Source organism: Ciona robusta, chromosome 10 (assembly GCF_009617815.1).
Source record: "Ciona robusta chromosome 10, ASM961781v2".
NCBI classification, from domain to species: Eukaryota; Metazoa; Chordata; class Ascidiacea; order Phlebobranchia; family Cionidae; genus Ciona; species Ciona robusta.
In genome coordinates this window covers 4338480-4352781 of record NC_143244.1, presented here as the reverse complement: position 1 = coordinate 4352781, position 14302 = coordinate 4338480, and the positions used below count along the sequence as shown (strand labels likewise).

Here is a 14302-nt window from a genome sequence, read left to right as displayed (position 1 = left end):
AAAAAGTTAAAGTAGGTATAAAGACAACTTAACGCGCACTCTAACTTAACTGCAGTACAAATGGCAAGTAACAAATGCAAACTGAGTAACGTGGAAAATTAGGAAATACGGGAGAAACGTAGGAATGTAGACTAGGAGCGGCGTGTAACAATAAAAAGAGAAGGAATTCAGCGAAGGAATTCACTACAATTTTGTATTAAAGTTATTTGGTATACACAGTGTACTGAGTTGTTTTTGATATACTTGAGTTACATAAAAGTCATTTACATCAACATAAGTTCGGGGCCGTAGCATAGCTGATTAGCTACCATTGTGGGTATATGTGTCCTTGGGCAAGACACTTAACAGCAATTGCTCCAACCCAGTGGTCACTAATGGGTTGTCCAAACTATCAGCCACACATAAAAAAAAGAAAAAAATAATTACCCACAAATTAACATACTTGGTATATTTTTAAATCTTCGCTCTGTTATGGAAGAGACAAATCAAGTTATTAATATTATACAACAGTTTCTTATTTATCACCAGTTAACAACGGAAGAAATGCCATGGAGAGCTGAGTTCAATCATATTGTTGCTTTGCTTTATTCAAATGTATTTCTCAGCAAACTGAAATCTAGGAATGATATCTATGGGATAAAAAATCCACTAGGTAGCACTGTGGAGTTCCTTGACCAGGTAAGAACTAGGAACTAGGATTTAAATATAATACATTATGTGTGGCCATCTAATTTTCATCAAACCATAATGTGCGAACAAACGTTTTATTTTAACGGTATGCGATTTTTGTTTTTTTTTAAAAGGGTACGTCAATTTTTTTAGGGGTTGGCAATTTTTCTGAACAACAATTTTTGTTGAAACTGCATGTTTTTAGAGATTGGCACATTTTCACACTTTTTCTGCCAATACTATTATACAATTGCTGATTTTGTGGAAAAAATAAGCTGTTCGAGTTCGAGACATAGGGCACTGTCTTTAGTTGCGTCAAAATTCCTCATTTAAGTTGCAGTAAAAAAAAACTTTAAGTATCCACTGCCATATAACATATATGTTGACATACAATTTATCATATATGTTAACACCATTCAAAATGTTAGAATTGTAAAAAAAGGCACCGCTAGCTCAAAAACCCTAATTTTCACAGTTAAATAATGTAAGTAACTACTTCACCATAACGTACATATATATACATATATAGTATAACACACATATATATATATATATAGTATAACACATATATATATATATATATAGTATAACACATATATATATAGATATATAGTATAACACATATATTGACACCATTCAAAATGATGAAATTGTAAAAAAATCGCATCGCTAGCTCAAAAACCCTAATTTTAGCAGTTAATAATGTAAGTAACTACTTCATCATAACATATATATACATATATGGTATAACAAATATATTGACACCATCCAAGCTCAAAAACCCTAATTTTAGCAGTTAAAAATGTAACTACTGTACCATAACACACACATACATATATATATATATGTTAATAGTGTTGACATATATAACATATATGTCCACATCGTTATCAGGATTGGTGGTCGTACAGCACAAGTGGCACGATCGTTGTTGGTTGGAACGATGGTTGTAGACAAATACAAAGTTGCGATGACGACAAAGATGACATCACGCTTAAATCGCTCGAAAAAGCTGCGTTTTTAGCGATTACTTCTTCACTGGGTAAGCATTCACAGTATTTAGTTACTACTCTACAACTGTAGAAGTTAAGCATTTTACCCCCAACTAGAAAAAAAGGGTTTAGAATTTGATTTAATGGTGCTACCAGAACAAATTAAGGTGGCAATAAAAAGTATTCTTATTTTTTTAAATCTTTTTTTTTTGATTTTCTTTTTTTCAGCAGTCAATAATATTTGGCCACTTGGCACCTAATAAATGTGCATAAGGTGTGTTTAGCCATCATTGTGTAATAATACACCCATGTTATAAATTAACAGTTTTATGTGCATTTCGTTTAACAAAAAAATGTATCTAAAAATACTTTACAGTGACAGCCCCTTTACCCTCATCTGGCAATCAGACGACCCCCGATGACCCCGTTGTACCGGGGTTAGAAACCCCCCGCACCCAGCGTACAAACTCACCAATGTCTATTATTTCAACACAAACCATGGACCCTGAGGTGGCTGCAGTTCAACCACAAGTTATTATCGACACTTTAAAAGTGAGTGTCCGGTGCTTTTTACGTCTGTTTCTGAGTATTGCCACTGTTTTTTTAACGAGAGTTTATGATATGACACTTTAAAAGTGAGTGTCTGGTGCTTTTTACATCTTTTTCTGAGAACTCCCCTTGATTTTTTTAAAGAGGGTTTTTGGTATGACTCTTTAAAAGTGAGTGTCCTGTGCTTTTTATTGTTTTCCTTTAATATTTTCACTGTTTGTTTCATTGTACTTTTTGGTTTATTTCTAATTTAGAATGTGGATATAATGTCAGTATTACTAATTTTCTTGTTTTTTAGGAAAAAAATCCACCAAACAAATGTTAGTGTAAAAACAACATTTTTATCATTTTTAGTTTAATAAAATTACTGCCGAAATTTTTAGGTCACGATGCTAAGTTTCCGTCGAGCATTAGTTCTCGCGCATAGAGGACAACATTGGGCTTTGTTGCAAAATATTTCCCATTCTTTGTACTCGTGTGTTACATCATCACTACAAGTTACAGCAAGTAACTCTGAGCCAAGTTTCTCAGTGCCCGAGCTTAGGTAAGAGTAAATAAAGGGAATAATTATGTTTTTGTCTCTTCAATTACAGTAGTGAAGATTTAGAAATGTTTTAAACGTTACAATTTTGTCTACCTTAATTTCTTACAACTTTATTTATTTTTTTAAATAGACTATCGAACATCTATTTTTTTTAAACCCCAAAAAAATATTTTTTGTTCCTCGATTTTTTTCTTCTTTTTTTGAGTTGTGTGTCAGATTTTTTTCTTTTTTTTTGTGATTTTTTTACTTTTTCTGAATAGATCAGTAGTGTGGAGACCTGTTGCCATGGCTATTGACTTTCTTCTGGACATGATGGTCAAAGTAAATGAGAAAAATGGAGTAGATTGTTTCAAACTATTCACATCAAAAGATGGGAAAATGAGGTCCATGAAGGGAGGAACCTCTCTCAAGTTTGAAGAGCATTTGGATGACGTTGGTTTTGTTGACTTCGCTATCTTGAAACAGATCTTCTTTCATGCTGTGCAGATGCTACATTATGAAGAAAGGTAGTGTAAAGAATAAATTAATTTTAATCCTCGCTTGGCTGGAAAACGACAGTGGTTATAACATGGGTGTTCTGTTTCATACATCTCGTGTCTGCTTACGAGTTTGTGTGTATTTTTTTGTTTGGCCAACCATTTGGACAACCTATTAGTGGTTTAAAGCAATGATATTAAATGTTAATTGGTTTTGCTTTGATACCAATGTATTTCTGTATAGGCAATTGACTTTTAATTTGGAGATTTTTGGAAATATCCTTTTTTTATTATTAAAATTTTTATTTTTAAAAATGTGAAAAAATTTTTTTTACAGATGGGAGCAATTGGTTGACTTATGCCTTCGTTTCTCCATTGTGACAAACAATCACTATTGTGAGGTCATAACACCAATGATGGTGCATGCACAACACAGAATAAAAGATCGTGTCAGTATGGCTGGGGGAATGCCGCATCCACAAACCCAGTTCAAAGAAGCTGCCGCGAAATTAAACAAGTCTCGTGTCTTGAATAAGTAGGTGGAACAGAAATGTTGATTTTAGAAATTTTACTGTTTACTTTTTTGTATATAAATTTTGTAGAGTTAGAATTTTTGGATTTTGCTGTTAATTTTTTGTATATATATAACCTTTGTAGCGGAAATAGTGGAATTTTCGGATTTTGCTGTTATTTTTTTGTATATAAATGTTGTAGCAAAAAGGGTAGATTTTTTGTTTGGTTTTAATATATAAATTTTTGTATATGAATGACTCTTATTTTTACTCTTATGGTGGGTCAGAAATAGTAATTATACCATAAAAGTTACCCTATACATTTTATATAAGTTACCCTATACATTTTATATAAGTTACCCTATACATTATGTGCTATAAACGATAACTGGTCGATTTTTTGCATTAAAAAAAGGTAAGATACTTTGGAACTTAACCATCTTTGTCCAGCGCTGTGGCAAAGTGGTTAGCGCGCCTGCCTCTAACCCAGAGGTAAAAAAAAATATTCAGCAACAAAATAACATACATGGTAACTCTTAAGCTAGCCGGGGTGTATGAAAAAGAACACCTGTGTTATAATGACTGTCGTTTTCCAGCCATGCAAGGTTAAACTAAGTTACATTCATTCAATCATCTATAAAACTCAAATTAGATGATACTAACAAAATATTTTTTAAATATTTTAGGGACTTTCTTACATATGAACTCCGTATACCTCTTCCCTGCCAAGCCTCCCCTATTGGTATAGGTGGATACATTGATCCATCAACACATGATGTGTACGAAGGTGGAAGGCGTGCTCTAGCGCTCTCATGTGTCCCGTTTGATCCCGTTCACAGGTAGATTTTTCTGACAAATTTTTTTTTTATTTAGTTTTTACGAAAAGCTCTTAGAAATTTGTTTTGGTTTTACAAAGTGTTTTTAAAAAGTTTTAAATTACTTAACTTTGGGTAATATATATATGTGTTAAATTGAACACATATGTATGTATTATATAAACTTTCCCAAAAAATGCTATCGTTATCATGTTACATACTTAGAATGCGATTTGCCTAATCCCTAAAAAGTTATAACAGCTAAAATATCATTTTTTACGTTTTGTAATAATTTAGCCAACACCCCAAAATTTATCAAAATATTTTATACCCAAAACCAATTTAAAATAAAGCTTATCCAAAACTTAACATATGTGTTACATTCCCAGCATGGAAGAGCTAAGATCTGTGCTCTCCCAGTCACAATATATATCAAGGGCATTACAACACTCAAGGCAACTAATGACGGTGTATCTTGCATCTCAACATAATTCTATCAAAGGCTCAAGAAAATCAAGTGCAAAGTAATAATAATAATAATTTTATTTGTCCTTTCGATTTTTAGTAACCGGCGCCGTGGTATAGTGGTTAGCGCGCATGCCTGTAACCCAGAGGTAATGGGTTCAAGGCTCGACGGTGCTAACATTGTTGGCGTATGTGTCCTTGGGCAAGACACTTAACGGCAATTGCTCCAACCCAGTGGTTACTAATGGGTTGTCTAAATTATCAGCCATACATAAAAAATACAAAAAATCCAACAAAAAAAATAATCACCCACAAAGTAACATACATGGTAACTCGTAAGCTGGCACGAGGTGTTAAACCTGTGTGATAACGACTGTCGTTTTCCGGCCACGCGAGGATAAAGTAAGTTACATTCATTCATTCATAGTAGCGATGATTTAAAAACATTTTTAACGAAAAGCGACAAAAAAATTGTTGTTAAAACCTGCTTACAGTTGAAAACATATTTACATTTAATTTGAAATATGTCGGCTGTACATTATATGTGAATGAATTTCACTTTATTTATCCTTGCATAGCAGACAATGAAACTAGCATTACATTGAACAACTCATACTGCCTATAAGTTACCACTTTTTTAACGTTGTAGTATATAGTATTATGCTTCTTTTGCAGAGATTGATAATGCCCTTTACATGTAATATATATCTCTTTTACTATACAATTGTTTGGACCTAATTTTTCTCTGTTCTGTTTTCGTAGCACCAGATCCTTACTGTCTAACTTTGCCATGATTTCTTTTTTCTTAATTTTTCGACTTTTGCTAGAAATGGGTTTTGCTAAATTTATAACACAACTCCAATGGGGCGCAGAAATGCCCACGAAGGTAGCAGCATCTAACTTTATTGTGGTACTAATTTTTTTTGGGCAAGACACTTAACAGCAATTACTCCAACCCAGTGGTCACTAATTGGTTGTCCAAATTATCAGCCATACATAAAAAAATCCAAAAATAATCACCCACAAAGTAACATACATGGTAACTCGTAAGCTGGCACGAGGTGTCAAACCCGTGTGATAACGACTGTCGTTTTCCGGCCACGCAAGGATAAAGCAAGTTACATTCATTGATTCATTATTTCAATTTTATTCCAGACTTGAATCTAATGCATCCTGTGTTGAATTTTCAACCAAAGCAGAAATGAGATATTCCGCTGCACCAGTTGATGTGGGGAAGAAAAATTTTGAAATAATCGATTCTGTTGAAACAGTGGCATCTTCACAGCTTAGTACTGTCATACAATCCTATAACATGTGAGCTTGTTTTTTGTTTTATAATTTTTTGATAAAATTTGAACGATTTTTATATTTTTTGTTTTTAATTTAATTTCCTTTTGATGTGACATTAGTTTAAATAGTCTACCCAATTTTTTTTTTATAAGTTTTCAATTTTGTACCCTGGCATTACTTGTACCCTGTTTCAAAATATTTTCCAATTTTACGCAACACAAGCTAACAGTTTGATATCAGTGAAAGTTTTTCATGACATATCACAAACATAAACCCTATTTATCACTTTGATTTTGTAACAAAGTTATTAACTAAAGTAAGGATATCAACAAAACGACAGTTATTAAAACACACTTTGGGTAAAATCTACCCAAAGTTGGATGTACACAGTATCTGAAATTTTGTCTGTTTTGTCCGGATTTCGCTGCCGCATGCGGAACTCGGTAATGGGTTTGCATACGACTTAGCAAGCGAATTCGCACACTGGATCCTGTGTACAGCCACCTTAAGAAAGTTTTGGTGCACAGTTTGAGACACAGTACACTAGATTCAATCATATCCCACATTCCGTTTTTAATTGATATCATTTCAGTAAAACTGCAAAAACTGTAAGAGAAGTAATTCTGACAAACAGAGTAATTAATATGATATTTTAGGACAATTGAGTTGCTCGAATCGCACGCAAAGCACGACCTTGTTGCACAAGCTGCACATGAACTTGGAAATCTTTATTTTCATCAGGGCCACACTAAGTTAGCTCATAAATGGTGGATGAAATCATTGGACCAGGTATTGTGCCCAAAAATGGAGGACTTTTAATTTTAGTCTAATGTAAAAAAAAATACATTTAAAAAAAAAAGTTTGAACCTTTTTTATTTTTGATATGTAAACAACTGTAAAATACATTAATTAAAATTTATATAAACGTTCAAACTTTTTGGGGGGTATAGAACAATGTTTAAAAATGTATATTATTTGTGTAATACAGTGTATATGTACAGGTATAGGAATATATTTATTTTTAAAGAGTGAAGACTGTTGTAAAATAAAAAAGAAATGACTTCTGTTAAAAACTTGCCCAATTTCCAAGAAATTTTGGTGGAATTAAGTTAAACACGTTTTTGCCTTAAGAGCAATATTTAAATATTCATTATGCCTATGCTATGAATGCATTTTAATCAAAAGCTTTTTTTATTTTTTACAGATTATTAAAAAGAAGAACAGTTTATTTGAGTGGAGAAAACTAACTGATGATTTGGAAAAAATCCCCGAACATTTTTTAAAAACATGCGGATTATGGGGTTGCTTGCTGGCAATTACAGTTACATGCAAAATAGGTGAGTGTTTGTGGTAATAGGCAAACTAAACGTGGCTGTACACAGTATCCGGAATTCGTCCGTTTTGTCTGTTTTGTCCGGATTTCCCTGCCGCATGCGGGACTCGGTAATGGGTTTGTGTACGACTTGGCAAGCGAATTCGCATGCCGGATACTGTGTATAGCCACCCTTAGGCTTAAATCTCAGTACCTTGTTATGCTATGCCATAACACATCAACACTATTTTGCCACAAAGCTTAAAAACATTTTGTCCGGCGCTATAACAAAGTGGTTAGCGTGCCTGCTTCTAACACATAGGTAATGGGTTCAAGACTCATTGCTGCTACCATTGTGGGCGTATGTGTCCTTGGGCAAGAGAGTTAACAGCAATTGCTCCATACATAAAAAAAAATGAAAAAAATCCACCCACTAACTAACATACTTAGTAACTCGTAAGCTGGCATGAGGTGTATAAACCTATGTTATAGCGACTGCCGTTTTCTTGGGACGCGAGGATAAAGTAAGTTACATTCATTCATTTATTCATTCACATTTAAATCTAACCATACACTCGATACATAGGAGAATTCACTTCAACTGAAGTCGATTTGAAATCGGAATGCGCTTTCCTTGCAACACAGTTAGTAAGGGCGGTGTTCAAATCTTCACTACCACACCCCACTGCAGATTGTGATTATGCTTCGTATGAGATCAGACCTGGAGGTGCGGATCCTTCACCAACCACAAACCCATCAAGAACTAGGTAAGTTTTATTTTTATTCTCTATGGGTGAGGTTCTTGTCAAGGGCCTAGGATTTAGGCCAGATTTGGCACATTACCCCAACACCCTGAAAGGGCCATTTATGTCCTTCGTGCGACCGGTGCAACACCGCGTCGCAGTCAGGCGCGGAATTTAGAACTAGGTAAGTTTTAAACGGCGGTAGCACAGTTGGTTAGAGTTCCTGCCTCTAACCCAGAGGTAATAGGTTCAAGGCTCTTCGCTGCTGCCATTTTGGTTGTATGTGTTCGTGGGAAAGACACTTGGTCACTAATGTGCTGTTGTGCAAATTATCAGCTGTGCAAATTATCAGCAACACATTGTTTTTTAGGGAATTTTTTTGTGTCATATATGTCTGACAATTTGGACAACCAATTAAGGACCACTGGATTGAAGCAATTGTCAATAAGTGTCTTGCCCCCAAATAGGCCCACAATGAGAGCAGCGTCGCAGCGATGAGCATTAAACCCAAAACCACTGACATTTATTAAAGTACTAGTAGATGAAATTTCTATTGAATAACTTAATAGAATATTAACACTTTTAATATAATTTTTCAGTTTTCTGTCTCAGAAACAAAATTTGTTAAAAAATTTAGTAAATTCATCTCCTGTTAAGATACTTTATATTTCCCAGGGTTCAAGCCCAAGCAGGCAAACTACACTGTGGTAGCTTGCTCAATGGTGTTGACCTATTCGCCGACAAATTCCGTTGCGACGTCCAAACATTGGTTTCCTCACTACACTGGTTATGTGAAACACTCATCAGTTTACAATTCTTCATGTCCTCTCTACCACCTCTTGTGTTTTATCAATACCTTGCTACTTTTATCTGCAGGTAAGTGATATTTTTCCAGTAATGAATGAAACTTTCTTTATTCCCGCATGGCCACAATCATTATAACACAAGTGTTTTGTTCATACACCTCGTGTCAGTTTGGAATTTACCAAGTATGTTACTTTGTGGGTGATTATTTTATTGGATTTTTTTCATTTTTTTATGTGTCGCTGATAATTTGGACAAACCATTAGTGACCACTGGGTTGAAGCAATTGCCATTAATTTTTTTGTCTAATGACACATACCTAAAATATTAGAAGTTTTATGTTTGGGTGTAGTTTTACACTGACGCATGTCAGAGGACTTTTGCCTGATTTGGCTTATTATGTCTTGGACTTTAAGTATATGTTTAAATTCATATGTGATAAATTTTTGACATCTTTGAGTTATACATAAGTAGGGTGCACTCAGTTATTTTAATACTTTTTACATTAAAGTGCCATTTTAGGAAATTTGAGATTTATAACATAAATATGCTGCTTATAAGTTGCAACAAATATAAGTCTGTTGGTGATTGTGTTTTCTTCTAGTATGCCTGACAAATTGTGTCATAAGTGACCACTGAAAAAAAACTGGAGTAAAACATGCTCTTTTAGGTATCATTATCGCTTTAATCAAAAACAGCTTTATTACTTTTAATATTTTAGAAAATAAACTATTACTGGCGTTATTGTATCGTGTTTCATTTTTCGTTAATCACATTTGAGCATCTCTATCTGTATACCAATTTCATACTTACTTTTTCAAACTGACTTCACAGAGATATACAGCAGACAGTGCAGTGCAGGTGTCTCAAACTAAACGCATTAATTGGGCAACAAATGTACAAAGAAGCAATGGACGACGCATTAAACTTATTATATGGCATGCGACTCCCCCACCCTACAGACTGTGCGTTCAGTCCACCTGAAACTCCAATACCAAACGTGGTATTCAACACAAGCAACCCTGTAGAAGATAATGATAACCTTAAAGTGGGTAAAAATATGACAAAAAAATGTGCGAAAAAATCAGTAAAAAATTAAAAAAAAACACAAAATCACAATTTTGACGTTTAAGTTTAATCCTGTGTAGTAAACTACCATGTATTTGCAAATATTACCTGTTAACCTAAAAACAAGGTATTTATTTAAAAAAAATATCAGTTTTAATTATTTTTAAATCAGAAATTGTCCAGTGCCATCTAGTTTTTACAAATCAGCTTGTATGTAATTTTTGCAAATTAAAAAGGGATTTTTTTTTCTAATTTCGACATATTTTTAGGTCACTTTTATCTGAGTAAACAAAAATGCTTGTCTTTTAGGCCATGGAAGTCCTAGCAAGCAAGAGGATTTCTCCGCAACTATCTTCAGTGTATGGACCCCACCTTACATGTGAAGTAACACTTGCACAAGCCAAGCTACTTATATCTATAGCAAGTTGTATATCTTGTGTGCCACAAAAACCAACAGCCCACGATTTGCAGTTCGTGTCACCAGACCTTCAGAATGAAATGAAAAATAGGTTAGTATGGAAATATTTTTGTAGCTATTAAACCACAAGCATATGAAACCAATTTTGTAGAATATATGATAAGTTCCTTGGAGGTATTAAAAGCGCCATTTAGGCCAAATGCATATCTCTAATACAATATTGGTTGGACTTTGTTTTTTGTCTGTTACATGCTAGTTGCACCAGATTCTTACTGTTCTTCTTTTTATACAAAGAGCGTTCAATTCCATGAGCACCAAATCAGGGTCAGATTCGCAGGAAATTATTACGAGTTAAAACAAATTTAAGTTACTGTATTAATAAAAGAGACTGTGAATCAATAAAGATTTAGAAACAGTTTTCTAAAATCTCAAATCCTAACTCATACTGGTACAGAAATAACTATATTTTATATCCAACCCTGCAAAAACAATATAATTTAAAAATAAAGATAAAATAAACCCTACAAAACAATGTGGTTTAAAAAAATAAACATAAAATAAACATTGCAAAAACAATCTAATTTTTAAAAAAAGCAAAAACAATACAATAAGAAATATAAACTTGAAATAAAACCAATCTAATTTTAAAAACAAGCTTTGTATTTTAGATCCAACCCCATCCCACCAAAAGCTGGTTCGCGCCGTGGTTCGTCTCAATTTGACGACACCCGTTCTAACTTCAGCGCATTTTCAAGCTCATCAACTTCTAAATATGTTAACAAACTTTTCACAAAAAGAGAAAGACCGATGGGGCAACAACTGCTTAAAGGTAAGATACTTATACCCTTTTTGCATGGTAAAAAGTTAATGCGAATAGCGATCCGCATTAACTCGTCATACGATAACTCGCTAACGGCGTTATTTTGCATGGCGATTGGTTTATGCGCGTATCAACATTGAGCTTATTTTAGCGCAATATTATTAAATCTAGTTTATAAAATAAGTTCTGATACTTTATGGTCCTTTACCAACTAAAAACTGTAAAAAAACTCTACGAAAAAGAGTCATAAAAAAAATTATGTATATATGTATGTGTGTGTATATAGTCTGTCACCATGGCGCTTATATCGTAACTGAAGAATACTAAGTTAAATAAGCATTGGAGGCATGTATGTCTCTGGGCTTAATCACTCCAACCCATCATTAAAATTTTTTTCCAATTTCTCAGCAAAATAGAATAATAAAAAAAGGTATCAATCACTTACAAAGTTACATACGGTGTAACTCGTAACCTGAATGAAACAAAACACCCATGGTATAACAACTGTCCTTTTCCCGCCATGCAATGATAAAGCAAGCTACATTAATATAAAACCCATACAAAACTTTTCCCAGGCATGCTCCTTGCTGTAGCAGAGAACCTTACATCTGCCATCACAAGAACACTGGAAGATTCGAACGAATATTCAAGTTCTTCAACATTATGGTTGAGAGTGACTGGCCTTTGCTTGCTTGCTGATATTCAACTGCAAAGACAGGTGTGTGTAAAAGTGGTACCTCATGCCCACAGTCTAGCTAGTACAGTTTTTATATTTCATTTTCTGGTTAAAAAATTTTCAGATAAACTTTTTACCATGCAGCAATTACACCCTTTATTCATAATGTACAGATGTATAAAAACACAGAATTTTTATTAAATGGAGAAAATACCATATGCTTACCTTCTAACAACTAGTAAACACCTTTCTTAATACCTATTTCCAAGCAAAAATGCTCATGCATGCTGTCAAACTTATGTAAATACCACGTGTGATATTATAGTAAGCATTGCAAACTTATATATTTGGCTGCTCTTGCTACAACTCATAGTGTGTTTATAATATGTTTCCTGTGGTTTGGAACTTAACTTTATTATGCCATTGCTTGTCTGCTATAGGCACTACTTTATTTTAAAGCCAATGATATAATAAGCTTTTTTACATATGCTAAACTTTAAATCTTTTTTCTTAGTTATCAACTGTGAGCGCGGCACAAGCATATTCAGCGATGCAGATTCTGCAAGAATCGAGCGTGTTCGATGCTCCTATGCTCGGGAAGAGGAAGCTGAGATCAGCAGTGAGGAAGAGGAGAGAGGATCAGGAAGATCCGGAGCAAAAGGAACCTCAGCAAAAGGTGCTTGGGTGCATTTTGGGAGATTTTCTGAAAAAAATTTTTTTTTGTTATTCGCCTGAAAAGTCGTCATACTAAAGTAAAGGAATGAATGTAACCTTACTGGGGTAGGGCATGACAGTTGTCATGACACAGGTGTTCGGTTTCATACACACAACTACTGTTCCCCTTCTATCCTTGCTTTTAATAGCATGATGTGACCATTCTTATACATCATCACGCTCTGAAATTTAGCACATTTCTGATTTGTATTGGATGCTAACTGAATAAATAAATGTAACATGCTTTACCTTGGCGTGGTGGAAGTACGACAGTCGTTCTAACACGAGTGTTATGTTTCATACACCTTCTGCCATTTTACGAGTTACCTCGTATGTAACTTAGTTGATAATCTTTTTATGACTGACAATTTTGCAGCCCATGAGTGACTACTGGGTTGGAGCAGTGTCTGTGAACTGTCTTGCCGAAAAACACATACAAAGGTAGCAGCGACGAGCCTTGAACCCAGTACCATTCAGTTGCGGTGCAAGCACCTAAACCACTAAGCCACGAAGCTGGATAAACAATGATAATGTTTTCTTGCAGACCATTGAACAAATCTACAGATGTCGATTGAATGCAAGACTTTGGTTAGATTGTAGATTACTCATGTGCCAAGCTCTCTCTACCCAAATCAAGGGGCTCGGAAAGGTGACATTATTATTTTAGTATGTTTTTATAGTGTAGGTGCTGTGGTAAAATAGTAGGATAGAATATGTTTATTTATTGGTATCATTTACTCAATTTAAGTGAATAAATATTTATCAAACAAAACTGCATTTAAAGTTTGATGTTGCTACAGTTGTGGCCATATGCGTCAAAATTGCTCAATGGTAATTGCTTCAAACTGGTCACTTATAAACTCTCTAAAACATATCCTTAAAAATTTTTGCATAACGTTATCCCTAAAACCTATTTTTCTTAATTTTTTTCCAAGTTTGGAACAAGGTGTATTAAGTAGTACACAATATAACACCAATGGTATAACCCCTAACCCCAACACGCAGGGAAAATTAAGTAAAATGATATTTTCCATACAGCTTGGAGATTCCTTACCTGACAGTGTGGGATTACTGGATCACTCACAAGCTCAACTTTACTGTGCTGAAGGATTGGCTGAAGCTGAGGCTTGCAATGATGTGGAAATGCAAGCTCTGTTTTTAATACAGGTCTTATTATTGTGTTTCTGTTTCTTTGTAACTAAGGAGCATTATAGCTCAGTGGTTGAAGCGTTGGGTTCCTTGTTACAGGATGCCAGGTTCAAAGCTCGGTTCTGTCACCGTTGTGGGTGTGTATGTCCTTGAGCAAGATAGTTCAGTGCTTCAACCTATTGGTCACTAATTAGTTGTCTAAATTGCCCGTATACTGAAAAACAATCACTAATAAAGTTGAAGTTGAGTAACTTGCAAACGGACAATATACATGATTGCCGTAGTA

At 34.3% G+C, this 14302-nt stretch overlaps 1 protein-coding gene across 1 annotated transcript in view; it reads left to right on the top strand.

Annotated features, from left to right (window-relative positions):
• Nucleotides 1-14302, top strand: part of LOC149729747 (cilia- and flagella-associated protein 54-like) — a 38516-nt gene that overhangs the window by 17387 nt on the left and 6827 nt on the right. The window contains exons 27-46 of the mRNA XM_089886400.1: nucleotides 529-678; nucleotides 1564-1711; nucleotides 2038-2213; nucleotides 2594-2754; nucleotides 3015-3260; nucleotides 3568-3765; nucleotides 4429-4581; nucleotides 4947-5081; nucleotides 6178-6336; nucleotides 6969-7101; nucleotides 7517-7649; nucleotides 8211-8391; nucleotides 9043-9243; nucleotides 10006-10219; nucleotides 10549-10748; nucleotides 11326-11486; nucleotides 12053-12195; nucleotides 12668-12829; nucleotides 13412-13516; nucleotides 13906-14034. Coding sequence (XP_089742526.1) covers nucleotides 529-678; nucleotides 1564-1711; nucleotides 2038-2213; nucleotides 2594-2754; nucleotides 3015-3260; nucleotides 3568-3765; nucleotides 4429-4581; nucleotides 4947-5081; nucleotides 6178-6336; nucleotides 6969-7101; nucleotides 7517-7649; nucleotides 8211-8391; nucleotides 9043-9243; nucleotides 10006-10219; nucleotides 10549-10748; nucleotides 11326-11486; nucleotides 12053-12195; nucleotides 12668-12829; nucleotides 13412-13516; nucleotides 13906-14034 — 3288 coding nt within the window. The remainder of the gene's footprint in view (nucleotides 1-528; nucleotides 679-1563; nucleotides 1712-2037; nucleotides 2214-2593; nucleotides 2755-3014; nucleotides 3261-3567; nucleotides 3766-4428; nucleotides 4582-4946; nucleotides 5082-6177; nucleotides 6337-6968; nucleotides 7102-7516; nucleotides 7650-8210; nucleotides 8392-9042; nucleotides 9244-10005; nucleotides 10220-10548; nucleotides 10749-11325; nucleotides 11487-12052; nucleotides 12196-12667; nucleotides 12830-13411; nucleotides 13517-13905; nucleotides 14035-14302) is intronic.